Below are 13,337 nucleotides of genomic sequence, written 5' to 3'. Positions count from 1 at the left end.
AGAAGCAACAACAGCAACAGAAGCAACAGCCGCAACAGAAGCAACAGCCGCAACAGAAGCAACAACAGCAACAGAAGCAACAACAGCAACAGAAGCAACAACAGCAACAGAAGCAACAACAGCAACAGAAGCAACAGCCGCAGCAACGGCAGCACTAACACCACATACAAAAGCAAGCAGCATTAACAGGACCAATAACAGCAGTACTGTCAGTCAGCATCAGTATAATGCAAGAGAAGCTTTACGGGCTCACCATAGCCCGTGCTACTTGGAACTTTGTTCCAGGTAGCGAATCTTTAACAACAAGAGAAGCTGTAACAGGAGCAGCTGCAACAGGAGCAGCTGTAACAGGAGCAGCTGCAACAGGAGCAGCTGCAACAGGAGCAGCTGCAACAGGAGCAGCTGCAACAGGAGCAGCTGCAACAGAAGCAGCTGCAACAGGAGCAGCTGCAACAGGAGCAGCTGCAACAGGAGCAGCTGCAACAGGAGCAGCTGCAACAAGAGCAGCTGCAACAGGAGCAGCTGCAACAGAAGCAGCTGCAACAGGAGCAGCTGCAACAGGAGCAGCTGTAACAGGAGCAGCTGCAACAGGAGCAGCTGCAACGGGAGCAGCTGTAACAGGAGCAGCTGCAACAGGAGCAGCTGCAACAGGAGCAGCAGCAACAGGAGCAGCTGCAACAGGAGCAGCTGTAACAGGAGCAGCTGCAACAGGAGCAGCTGCAACAGGAGCAGCTGCAACAGGAGCAGCAGCAACAGGAGCAGCTGCAACAGGAGCAGCTGCAACAGGAGCAGCTGCAACAGGAGCAGCTGCAACAGGAGCAGCTGCAACAGGAGCAGCAGCAACAGGAGCAGCTGCAACAGGAGCAGCCTTGCACAAGGTGTATGGGAAAGACACACATGTTCAAGCAGTAAAAGAAAACTTGGGACAATTATGCAAGTGAGGCTGAGCGTGTCCGGCATGGAGAAGTGTCCCAGACGGCACTCACACTCATATGCACACTGGAGTACACAAGCAAGACTATATATAGGAAGGAATATAGGAGCCTATATGCAAGAGGGCATTTGTAGCCTGGGAGGCCACGCTCTCTCTCTCTCTCTCTCTCTCTCTCTCTCTCTCTCTCTCTCTCTCTCTCTCTCTCTCTCTCTCTCTCACACAGGGGTCTGGTAGCTGAGTGGACAGCGCGCAGGACTCGTAATTTTGTGGCACGGGTTCGATTCCCGGACCAGGCAGAAATAAATGGGCAAAGTTTCTTTCACCCTGAATGCCCCTGTTACCCAGCAGTAAATAGGTACCTGGGACAGCTGTTACGGAGCTGCTTCCTGAGGGGGGGGGGGGGGTTGGGAGGGGTGTTATCTTGAGATGATTTGATTTGAGATGATTTCGGGGCTTTAGTGTCCCTGCGGCCCGGTCCTCGACCAGGCCTCCACCCCCAGGAAGCAGCCCGTGACAGCTGACTAACTCCCAGGTACCTATTTACTGCTAGGTAACAGGGGCATTCAGGGTGAAAGAAACTTTGCCCATTTGTTTCTGCCTCGTGCGGGAATCGAACCCGCGCCACAGAATTACGAGTCCTGCGCGCTATCCACCAGGCTACGAGGCCCCTAGGACGAGGCGAGGTGTGTGTGGAAAAAAATAGTTTGTAGTTAGTAACAGTTGAGAGGCGGGCCGAAAGAGCAGAGCTCAACTCCCGCAAGCACAACTAGGTGAATACACACACAAACTGGGGCCTCGCGGCTGAGTGGACAGCGCTTGGGGGTCGTAGTCCTAATATCCCAGGTTCTATTCCCCGCGGAGGCGGAAACAAATGGGCAGAGTTTCTTTCACCCTGATTTGCCTGCTCACCTAGCAATAAATAGGTACCTGGAAGTTACGAGCAGCTGCTTCCTGGGAAGCCGGGAATGAGTGTGTGTGTGTGTGTGTGTGCATGTGTAAGAGAAATATATGTAGTAGGCATAAGAGAGAAAAATAGAGTGTTGAGGAAGGCGGGGTCCAAGAGCTTGATTCTGCAGGCAAAAATAGTAAACACACATACACGAGGAGACTGGTAACATAGGTGACTCAGGTGTGTTTCCCACGACAAATTTGATCACATAAAAATACTACTTTTTTTAAGTGAACATCACTCTTACTTTTCCTTATCTATCTTTATATATATATATATATATATATATATATATATATATATATATATATATATATATATATATATATATATATATTTTTTTTTTTTTTTCCTTTATTGTGTATTTAAAGGTTACAAAACATACAAGAAAAAAACATCTTGTTACAAAACATCTTGTATGTTTTGTAACCTTTAAATACACAATAAAGGAAAAAAAAAAAAGGGAAGGGGGTGGTAGGAGAAAAGCACACAGAAACTGTATTTATTGGAGGGGACCTACATTCCCTCCAATGCGTTATGTGTGGTTTTCTCCGAGGCTATGGGTCCCCCTTCTTCCTGCCAGAGGTGGTACCTATATATATATATATATATATATATATATATATATATATATATATATATATATATATATATATATATATATATATATATGTCGTACCTAATAGCCAGAACGTACTTCTCAGCCTACTATGCAAGGCCCGATTTGCCTAATAAGCCAAGTTTTCCTGAATTAATATATTTTCTCTAATTTTTTTCTTATGAAATGATAAAGCTACCCATTTCATTATGTATGAGGTCAATTTTTTTTTATTGCAGTTAAAATTAACGTAGAAATATTACGGAACCTAACCAACCCTACCTAACCTAACCTAACCTATATTTATAGGTTAGGTTAGGTAGCCGAAAAAGTTAGGTTAGGTTAGGTTAGGTAGGTTAGGTAGTCGAAAAACAATTAATTCTTGAAAACTAGGCTTATTAGGCAAATTGGGCCTTGCATAGTAGGCTGAGAAGTGCGTTCTGGCTACTAGGTACGACATATATATATATATATATATATATATATATATATATATATATATATATATATATATATGACAGTGTCAGACCCCAAGATTGAATGGTCCCCAAGTCAATATGCAATTGAAAATATAGCCTCGTTGGGTTAATATAGCCGTTGGGGATATAGCCTCGGCTACCAATGACTTTTGTACAGTCAAGGTGGTTGAGTGGTTAAAGTACGAAGTACATCAAGGTGCATAGTGCTCCTGGCTGTCTGGGTTCAAATCCTTCTAGGGTGTGGAGTTTTCAATTGCATATTGACTAGGGGACCATTCAAGCTAGGGACCAAGAGCTGAAGTATACGCCACCCTGAAAGCCCAAATAGGTGAGTTCACACACACACACACACACACACACACACACACACACACACACAAGATGATGTCTGCCGACGACAATTCCTTCAAGAAGTTTGCAAGTTACCGACAAGTTAGGGTTGTTTCCTCCCCCTCTTCACTCTCAAGAAACCTCTCTCACCAATTCTATGTTTGCATTTTAATCAGATTAAAAAGAGTGTCCTACCGTCTCTTTCCCCCAGGTGTCGCAGCCACGAACCGACCACCTGGTTCATATTTGCCTTGTGGCACTGGGTTCCCCTTTTTGGTTTTGTTTTGAAGGTAGGAAAATGAAAAATGAATTGCGCTTGATGAACGGCTCGTCCGCATTGATACACGCCCCGACCAGACACCTGGCTACAATCAATCATGGTCGACTGCCCCGACCAAACACCTGGCTACAATCAATCATGGTCGACTGCCACAACGACAACAACAACAACAACACAGTAACTGGCATGTGGTTCACATTCTGACAGAAGCTCTCCCAGTCACAGCGTGGTCAACACACCTTCTGCGGTCATAAACTCCATGACAGATGCCTTCAAATTCCTTATTATAAAAGGCTCATCAGATGATGGAAAATATGATGTAAATTTAACTACTGCATCTAGGAGTCATTGTCGCTGTAGTCCAGGTCGTTGTAGTTGAGATTGTCGCAGTCCAGGGGGCCAGATTCACGAAAGTACTTACGCAAGTACTTGCGAACGTGTACATCTTTCTTCAATCTTTGACGGCTTGGGTTACATTTATTAAACAGTTTACAAGCAAGAAAATTTCCCATTCAATTGTTGTTATTGTTATAAACAGCCTCCTGGTGCTTCGGAGCTCATTAACTGTTTAATAATTGTAAACAAAGCCGCCAAAGATTGAGAAAAGATGTACAGGGTCGTAAGTGTTTGCGTAAATGCTTTCGTGAATCTGGCCCCTGGTCGCTTGTAGTCTGTCGTTGTACAAGGCTGTAACGCGTGTAGATCGTGAAGTCCAAATACAGAAGTATACAGCAACACATAGAAGCCTCCTATTGATTTAGGGGCGACAGGTTAGGCGCCCACCTGCTCATGCTGGGGCGACAGGTTAGGCGCCCACCTGCTCATGCTGGGGCGACAGGTTAGGCGCCCACCTGCTCATGCTGGGGCGACAGGTTAGGCGCCCACCTGCTCATGCTGGGGCGACAGGTTAGGCGCCCACCTGCTCATGCTGGGGCGACAGGTTAGGCGCCCACCTGCTCATGCTGGGGCGACAGGTTAGGCGCCCACCTGCTCATGCTGGGGCGACAGACACCATCATGCCGTACTAGGCAGGACAACACCAGTCGTGATTAGATTCATGTCTCGTACACAAAGTATTTCATCCTTGGGTAGAACAAAAAAGACATCATTGAAGTATACGTAGATCATATCATACACCAAGAAAGGAGTGAAACTGTAAACGAATGTTTTGAGCAGCTAGAAAATGGGTGAAAGTGTGTGTGGACTCACCTATTAGTGTGTGTGTGGGGAGGGGGGGGGGAAGGGGGGGGGGTCTCACACAGGCTGTCTTCATAAACATTAGACAAATGCACGTTAGTCCAACCTCCACCCTACTCCTTCCTGTTTATCAATAACAAAATACTACACATCTCTCATAACTTTTCTCAAACATTGCTTCGAACACTTCCTGTGTTCGAATCCTAAATGCCTCATCCACGTACTGCAAAAACAAACAAAACTGTAATTGCCTTTGGAGCTAAGCACATAACCTAACCTATCTTATAGACTATAGACGTAAATTAATAGTGTTATATTTATAATTATTTTGAAAAATACGGCTTTTTGTTAAAGTGTGCGTTGAATTGACGAGTGAACGGAATGACGAATACGTCTTTAGAGGTCGGCCGCAACCTGGCCGAGCATAGGCTTCGGCAGACATCACGCTACGTGAGGACTACGTGAGGACGAGTTGTATAGCCACACAATTCCTCTTGGAGGGATTAGAACTCTTTCTATGGACGCGTTTAATAATGCCGTTTTTTTTTTTTAAAGAGAGAAGACCCTACACCGCCCTCAGTAAAAAAAAAAAAAGACGTTCCAAACGCTTGTGAAACATGTTTCAAGAACAAGGGATTGCCAAACGCGACCGTCCCGTGACGCATTGTCTCGTCTGTGTTGAATTCCTCTCGTATACCCCCGCTCAAATTACATTCCGCAAGTCTACAGACATTCCCGTTAAGAATTACGAAGACAATGCTTTGTTGGGAGCAAAACCAATACAAAACTGTTCGTTTTGTAATGCGGTCTCCCACCCTATATGTCTCCACAGTCCCCCATCCTGAACCCTGCATTGTGAGTGGCGGGTGAACCCTGCACTGCCAGTGGCGGGAGACTTACAGCGATAGGGTATTATACCTTCCATAGCAGTTGGATTGTTCAGCACTGTAATTATAGCAAGTAACTTACCACTCAAGTGTTCAGCAAACATTTTGAAATATTTGATGATTTTTTTGCCACATAACATTGGTTGCAGTTGTGTGCACTTCAATCTGGGCCCCCCTGTTTCTGTTGGGGTTGTGTGTGTGTTCTTCAACCTGGTCCCTCTCCCTGCTGTGGCTGTGTGCTTCAACCTGGTCCCTCTCCCTGCTGTGGCTGTGTGCTTCAACCTGGTCCCTCTCCCTGCTGTGGCTGTGTGCTTCAACCAGGTCACTCTCCCTGCTGTGGCTGTGTGCTTCAACCTGGTCACTCTCCCTGCTGTGGCTGTGTGCTTCAACCTGGTCCCTCTCCCTGCAGTGGCTGTGTTCTTCAACCTGGTCCCTCTCCCTGCAGTGGCTGTGTTCTTCAACCTGGTCCCTCTCCCTGCAGTGGCTGTGTTCTTCAACCTGGTCCCTCTCCCTGCAGTGGCTGTGTTCTTCAACCTGGTCCCTCTCCCTGCTGTGGCTGTGTGCTTCAACCAGGTCACTCTCCCTGCAGTGGCTGTGTTCTTCAACCTGGTCCCTCTCCCTGCTGTGGCTGTGTGCTTCAACCAGGTCACTCTCCCTGCTGTGGCTGTGTTCTTCAACCTGGTCCCTCTCCCTGCAGTGGCTGTGTTCTTCAACCTGGTCCCTCTCCCTGCAGTGGCTGTGTTCTTCAACCTGGTCCCTCTCCCTGCAGTGGCTGTGTTCTTCAACCTGGTCCCTCTCCCTGCTGTGGCTGTGTGCTTCAACCAGGTCACTCTCCCTGCAGTGGCTGTGTTCTTCAACCTGGTCCCTCTCCCTGCTGTGGCTGTGTGCTTCAACCAGGTCCCTCTCCCTGCTGTGGCTGTGTGCTTCAACCTGGTCCCTCTCCCTGCTGTGGCTGTGTGCTTCAACCTGGTCCCTCTCCCTGCAGTGGCTGTGTTCTTCAACCTGGTCCCTCTCCCTGCTGTGGCTGTGTGCTTCAACCTGGTCCCTCTCCCTGCAGTGGCTGTGTGCTTCAACCTGGTCCCTCTCCCTGCTGTGGCTGTGTTCTTCAACCTGGTCCCTCTCCCTGCTGTGGCTGTGTGCTTCAACCTGGTCCCTCTCCCTGCAGTGGCTGTGTTCTTCAACCTGGTCCCTCTCCCTGCAGTGGCTGTGTTCTTCAACCTGGTCCCTCTCCCTGCTGTGGCTGTGTGCTTCAACCTGGTCCCTCTCCCTGCTGTGGCTGTGTGCTTCAACCTGGTCACTCTCCCTGCTGTGGCTGTGTGCTTCAACCTGGTCCCTCTCCCTGCTGTGGCTGTGTGCTTCAACCTGGTCCCTCTCCCTGCTGTGGCTGTGTGCTTCAACCAGGTCACTCTCCCTGGTGTGGCTGTGTGCTTCAACCTGGTCACTCTCCCTGCTGTGGCTGTGCACTTCCCCTCCGTCAAAACCGCTCCCAAACTCCAGACCATTCAACACTAACCAGCAATAACAGTTTCCCCTCAAATAAACCTGCTCAGTCATTCCCCCTTACTGCTGCCTGCTGAGTGCGAGCGTATCGGGTCCTCGCTCTTGTCTAACGAGAAAAACTAGAGCAAGAGATTATTAAGAAGCTTAAAACAAGTAGGTCTGAAGGAAAGATTTATGATAGCAGAAGAGAAATATGGAAGCACGAGTTAAGTTTCACATGGCTATACGCTGCTGATTCTATGCAGAAAAAAACAAGTTTTTTTTTTTTAATTTGTGAGCGAGAGAGGTAGCAAGTTATTATATAATAAAAGTCGCGGTAAACCCTGGTAAACTATGCCGTGAGCCCCCCAAGCAGGTGGGGTAATCAGGATGAGGTTTACTACATATTAAGACCTGCCTACCAAAGGCTTAACCCAGAGTTTTTTTTTATTTTTGCATTAAATATTACTGTAAAATTTCGTAAAAAAAATATATATGTATATATTATACATACACGAGCTGTGCTTTAATAACGTTTAGTGTTTTGGCAAAGCGTAAGTAAATGTGAAAACCTTTGGGAGAGCAGATGAAGCTGACTATATAACACAACAAGGAGGCACTGCAATATGGAGGGTTTGTGGTTTGAGACACGTGCCTATTGCTAACTCAGCGGTCGCTAATAGAAACTCCCGTACATGAGGAGCCACGAGAGCTGTGCTGTGTTGGTGCTGCCAACACAGCAGCAGGAGACGGTCAGCAGAGTCACCTAGGAATGGGATGTGGAACTAAATACGCCCCCAAAGCTTGTAATCAACTCAGGTTTCGCCACAATCGTTTCTGGTAATCCTCTCAAGTGATGCGAGAAGACTTGAATGGTTCAAAGATTAATCACTGTTAAATTACTATTTAGCGATTCATCACTAAACAATAATATTAATTAAAATTCACATTTTCATTATATCGACATTTTGGAATGCTGAACACTCTTAAACAAATTGTCCGGCATTTAGGATCATTTATGAAATTCAAGGAAATTAAGAACCCCTTCCAAAAATTCCTAAGAGTATTTATAGACTCACTAAATACGATTCATGTAGTACCTAACATGATTCTGTAATTTTGCATTAAATTTTTTTTATTCCCATTGGATAAATGGGAATAAAATTATTATTTTTTTAAATCCCATTGGATTCCCATTGCTGCCTCCGAGACACAATGTAGCTGCTCTCTCTACCAGAGGGCTTACCCAGGTTCGATGAGGTTCTGACGATGAGGTTCTGACGATGAGATTCCCTCATCCCAGACGATGAGGTTCTGTGGAGTACCGCGGCTGGGAAAGAAGCCTACTTAGTGGTGCAGTTTATGAAACTGGGGTCGAATACCCCTATGAATTTATTTACCCAATTGTTAAGATTTCCTTCACACGTTGTCATATGATGAGGAAGGGAAGGGAATTATCAGGGGGGAAAAGCACCAAAGTTATTTACGACTATATAGCACTGGCAAGGGATCAGGATAAAGATTTGGGATAGACGGAAGGGAGGGGGGGGGGGAGGAATAGTGCCCAACCACATGGACAGTTGGCTATGTCTGCACCAAGGGCTGCCAAGTTTGGCGTGAAAAGTGGCTTGTTTGCAATGTGGTATATTGAGCAAAAGGTTAAGGTCTTTTTCTAGTACAGATTTCAACAGATTGTCATATTCACCTGGTTTGTAGTTATTGTGTGTCGTCGAACACCTCAGAAAGTAAGTTAATTTGGAGACAGACAAGCATGTGTTAAAAAGGAAAAGTGCATCGATACCTTCAGTCCTCTCATCCAGCCTCATCAGGGTCAGTGATATTTTTAAATTTAGAAGTGCGGCAATGGGCAGGCGCGTGCGCGCTCTTTCTCTCTCTCTCTCCTCTCTCTTACTCCAGTGAGAGAGAGAGAGAAGGCGGAGGGAAAGAACGGCAGATATAGATGGCAGTGTAAGCTGGCTGTGGAAGTTTTAGTCTCCCCTTGAAATTGCATTTATGTTTTTACGTCATATTTTTGTGTTTCATTAATGCCAAATAAAATATTAGAAAACAGAAGGAAAGAAGAGGAAATGTGGCATTAGTTATGATAAACATTTAGTTTGGGCACAAAGCCTACCAACTGACCAGCCAACAAGTCCTACACACAGTCCAGGACTAAAGTAAACTCGAAGTAGCAGATCAGTTGTTTATCACAATGAGATGTGTCAAACAAAACATATGTATGGGACAAATAACAAATATTTGGCTCTCGTGGCTCCTCATGTAGGGGACTTTCTATTAGCGACCGCTGAGTTAGCAATAGGCACGTGTCTCAAACCGCAAACCCTCCATATTACAGCAGCCTAACAGACGTTGTCACAGCTCGAATAGGACTTGGCTACAAGTATCTCTGGCAGTTCGGCTTGTATAGGGATCTAGATGAAGTAAAGTGTAGTGTGTAGACAAAGACACGCAGAGCATTATATCGTAGACTGAACAAAATTGACCCATTTAGAGATAAATCTAAACTCAGGCTGCATGAAACAGCAAATCATCTTACAAGAAACGATAACATGTCTAATATCCTTGCATTGTATCCATGTTTTGCTTCCTAGTACATACGAGACTAATCAATAAACTTTGAAGTCTGAAAAGTAATACTAATAATAAGCATCAGCCTTTATATGATCTTTTAATATCCCCAAATCTAAATATGTTATGTATTAGCCAAAGACCTACCATCAATGTATAATAATATACATAAATACATAGATATTGTAATAACAAAATATTTGATTAATTAGCTGACAATATGTTTATAATGTATTTCAGGATAAATTAAATTCTTAATCAGATCTCAGCGGAGATTTTTGCATTGTGCCCTCTGTAATCTTATTGCGCTACCGCTCACAGGATGAGTATGGGGTGCATAACAAACTACCGCTAACTGGAATAGGATGCATATTAAATTTGCCGCCTCTGGAGGAAAACAATCTATCATACAAAAAGTTTAACTACAAATATATATCTAAGTAAATCTACCCACTGTTAATATATTAAGAAACGGAATAAGGAATTCTATTTTACTGGTGATTTTAAGTTAGGTTTAGTACCGTGCAATAAGGGCAAAAGGGAAAAGCTAACACATTGAAATTTATATATATATATATATATATATAGAATGAATTCCAAAGAATATGATACACATTCACAATGTGTTGATTGTCAAGATTCTTGTATACAAAAGAATGTAAGTGACAAGCACAGGGGTGAATTATCCTCAACCTGTCTTCAAGGTGATTGTCCAATCCCATGTCCTAAAATCAATTCCTTAAGTCGTTTCCCAAGCGGCCTCCCACCTCACTCCGTGTCCCAAGCAGTGTCCCACCCCACTCCGTGTCCCAAGCAGTGTCCCACCCCACTCCGTGTCCCAAGCAGTGTCCCACCTCACTCCGTGTCCCAAGCGGTGATCCGAGCCTTGTCCCGGATACAGACACCCGAGGCTCATCAGTGCGCGATCACCCACTCGCCCGAAGAACATCGCCTACTTCAAAGAAATGATTTAATTGCGAAAATGAAATGACGAGGAATAGAAGATCAAGGACGTGGAAATTGGAGATGAGAGGAGATGGATAGTGGAGATGGCTGAATTTACACGATACTGAAAGTGGGAAGATTGATAGATGAAAAGATGGATTTGCATAAAGGGAGGCGGGGTAGGAATATAAAAGGATGGGTGATGAAGACCATATAGATAAGAGAGGGATATATATATATAGTAGAGGGTGAGAGGAGATAGAGCCGGAAATCCAGCTCTATCTCTCTAATTTTGTATGCCGTGGCAAAACCATGAGAACGCCCTGGATGGGTCAGTGTTTCTTCACTAAAAGTAGTGACCAAGCCCTGGAGTCGAACCGGCAAACAATTCACACGCTTGTAAACTGTTCCGGTGTTCACGACGCTCCCTTTGTGTGTTGAGGGTAAACTCGGAGGACTAGGCTGCTCTGTGACTGAAGGGGAAGTAGTGGCACTCGCGGGGAAGGAGCGCCTATGGTTCAGAAGTTATGAAAAGTTCATCAAATGCAATAATTAAATTCCGGACGACGTTCCGCCCATGATTTTATTGTATCTCGCACACAGATATTTTCTCAATAACGTCGACCCGTTTGTGCAAGGGGGGGAATGCTGGCAACGGTTATGGCAACCCGTTGTGAGAGGGTAATGCTGGCAACGGTATTGATAATGTAGCCTAAACATTATGGCTGTACAAACTCGCTCGGTAAAAACTATAAAGGACATAATATCACGCTGGATACGAACCAAACATCGCCCAAGACACGAACCAAACATCGCCCAAGATACGAACCAAACATCGCCCAAGACACGAACCAAACATCGCCCAAGACACGAACCAAACATCGCCCAAGACACGAACCAAACATCGCCCAAGACACGAACCAAACATCGCCCAAGACACGAACCAAACATCGCCCAAGACACGAACCAAACATCGCCCAAGACACGAACCAAACATCGCCCAAGACACGAACCAAACATCGCCCAAGACACGAACCAAACATCGCCCAAGACACGAACCAAACATCGCCCAAGACACGAACCAAACATCGCCCAAGACACGAACTAAACATCGCGCTGGACAACAAGGTTATACGCATTTTCAAAAAAATACTAAACAATTCCATTCAATAAAACCTGGTAGCGAGAATTAAGTATGGTCGGCGCCTGCAATATAGGATTCAATATCGCGAATGACACCTTTTTGAAGATTAATTTTCAATTTATTATGCACAATATAAAAAATATTGATGTTAATCACCAGTGAATAATGTTTATGACTGAAACATCCCACTTAGAGTGTAAATTTTATCTGGTTGACGGAACTTCGAGGGTAATTAAGGGCTCCAAACCTTTCCTTTTTATATTATCTACATAACTTATCTCTACCAAATTAGCAATGCTGAATATATGAAAACAGCTCAGTGAGAGAGTACCTTGTTGCCCAACATGTTCCTTCGGACTAGACAGTCGTTGCTGACAGGACCTGGCGAGGTCCTGTCAGCGGAGGCGGTTGCTTATCCCAGAGTTGCAAAGCTAATTTGACCAGGCCTGGTCGGCAAGACCGCACCAGGCCTGGTGGGCAAAACCACACACACACAACCTGTACTCATCCTAATACCCCTTTTACCTCCATCCAAACCCCCAACCAACCCACACTCTCCACTCGGATCTATTCCGCAACTATCCCCCTACCCCTAGCTTCCACCCTCAACCCCCTACCCAACTATCCCCATGCCCCTAGCCTCCTCCCCCCATAACCCCACACCTCTACACTCACGCTCCTACCGAGCAATTTTTCCACCGATAAAATCACATTAGAACGACATTTTGTGTACATAAATAACATCAACCTGGTTTTTATCAAGCTGAAAAATTTCCATGAAATCCAATTATGATACACCATGTATTTCAACCTGTCCTCGGGGAGGAGGTACCCTGGAGGTAATCACATCAAAACCACTGCGTAAATAATACTATTATCTTCTAGTGGCTATCAGGGAATTTTTGTTTACAGTAATTCTGCCGAAATTCCTAAATTACTAAAATAAATTAATATTAATGGAACATTTAGGAATTTTGATATCATAAAAAAAAATTTAAAAATTCCCTGGGTAGTTGCAATGGATGTATAAAATTCCAGGTAAATTTTTTAATAAGTTCTATGTTGTAAACAATTAGTGAATGTGGAGTACATTCCAAGAATAATGGAATATCCCCAGTTCATACCCACTGAATACCCCAGTTAATATCCACTGAATACCCCAGTTAATATCCACTGAATACCCCAGTTCATATCCACTGAATACCCCAGTTCATATCCACTGAATACCCCAGTTCATACCCACTGAATACCCCAGTTCATATCCACTGAATACCCCAGTTCATATCCACTGAATACCCCAGTTCATACCCACTGAATACCCCAGTTCATACCCACTGAATACCCCAGTTCATATCCACTGAATACCCCAGTTCATATCCACTGAATACCCCAGTTCATATCCACTGAATACCCCAGTTCATATCCACTGAATACCCCAGTTAATATCCACTGAATACCCCAGTTCATATCCCCTGAATACCCCAGTTAATATCCACTGAATACCCCAGTTAATATCCACTGAATAC

At 44.8% G+C, this 13,337-nt stretch overlaps 2 protein-coding genes across 2 annotated transcripts; one reads left to right on the top strand and one right to left on the bottom strand.

Moving 5' to 3' along the window:
• Positions 1–227: 227 nt before the first annotated feature.
• On the top strand, positions 228–941 carry LOC138369580 (antifreeze protein Maxi-like). Its single transcript, XM_069333002.1, has one exon. It carries the CDS (start codon positions 228–230, stop codon positions 939–941), a length of 714 nt encoding a protein of 237 aa, XP_069189103.1.
• Positions 942–5,747: 4,806 nt separating this feature from the next.
• LOC123749197 (serine/arginine repetitive matrix protein 5-like) lies at positions 5,748–7,208 on the bottom strand. The gene has a single exon (XM_045731304.2). The coding sequence runs from the start codon at positions 7,206–7,208 to the stop codon at positions 5,748–5,750; it is 1,461 nt and encodes a 486-aa protein (XP_045587260.2).
• Between the last annotated feature and the right edge of the window lie 6,129 nt (positions 7,209–13,337).

Source organism: Procambarus clarkii, chromosome 29 (assembly GCF_040958095.1).
Source record: "Procambarus clarkii isolate CNS0578487 chromosome 29, FALCON_Pclarkii_2.0, whole genome shotgun sequence".
Taxonomy (NCBI): domain Eukaryota; kingdom Metazoa; phylum Arthropoda; class Malacostraca; order Decapoda; family Cambaridae; genus Procambarus; species Procambarus clarkii.
This window is presented reverse-complemented; position numbering and strand designations above follow the sequence as displayed.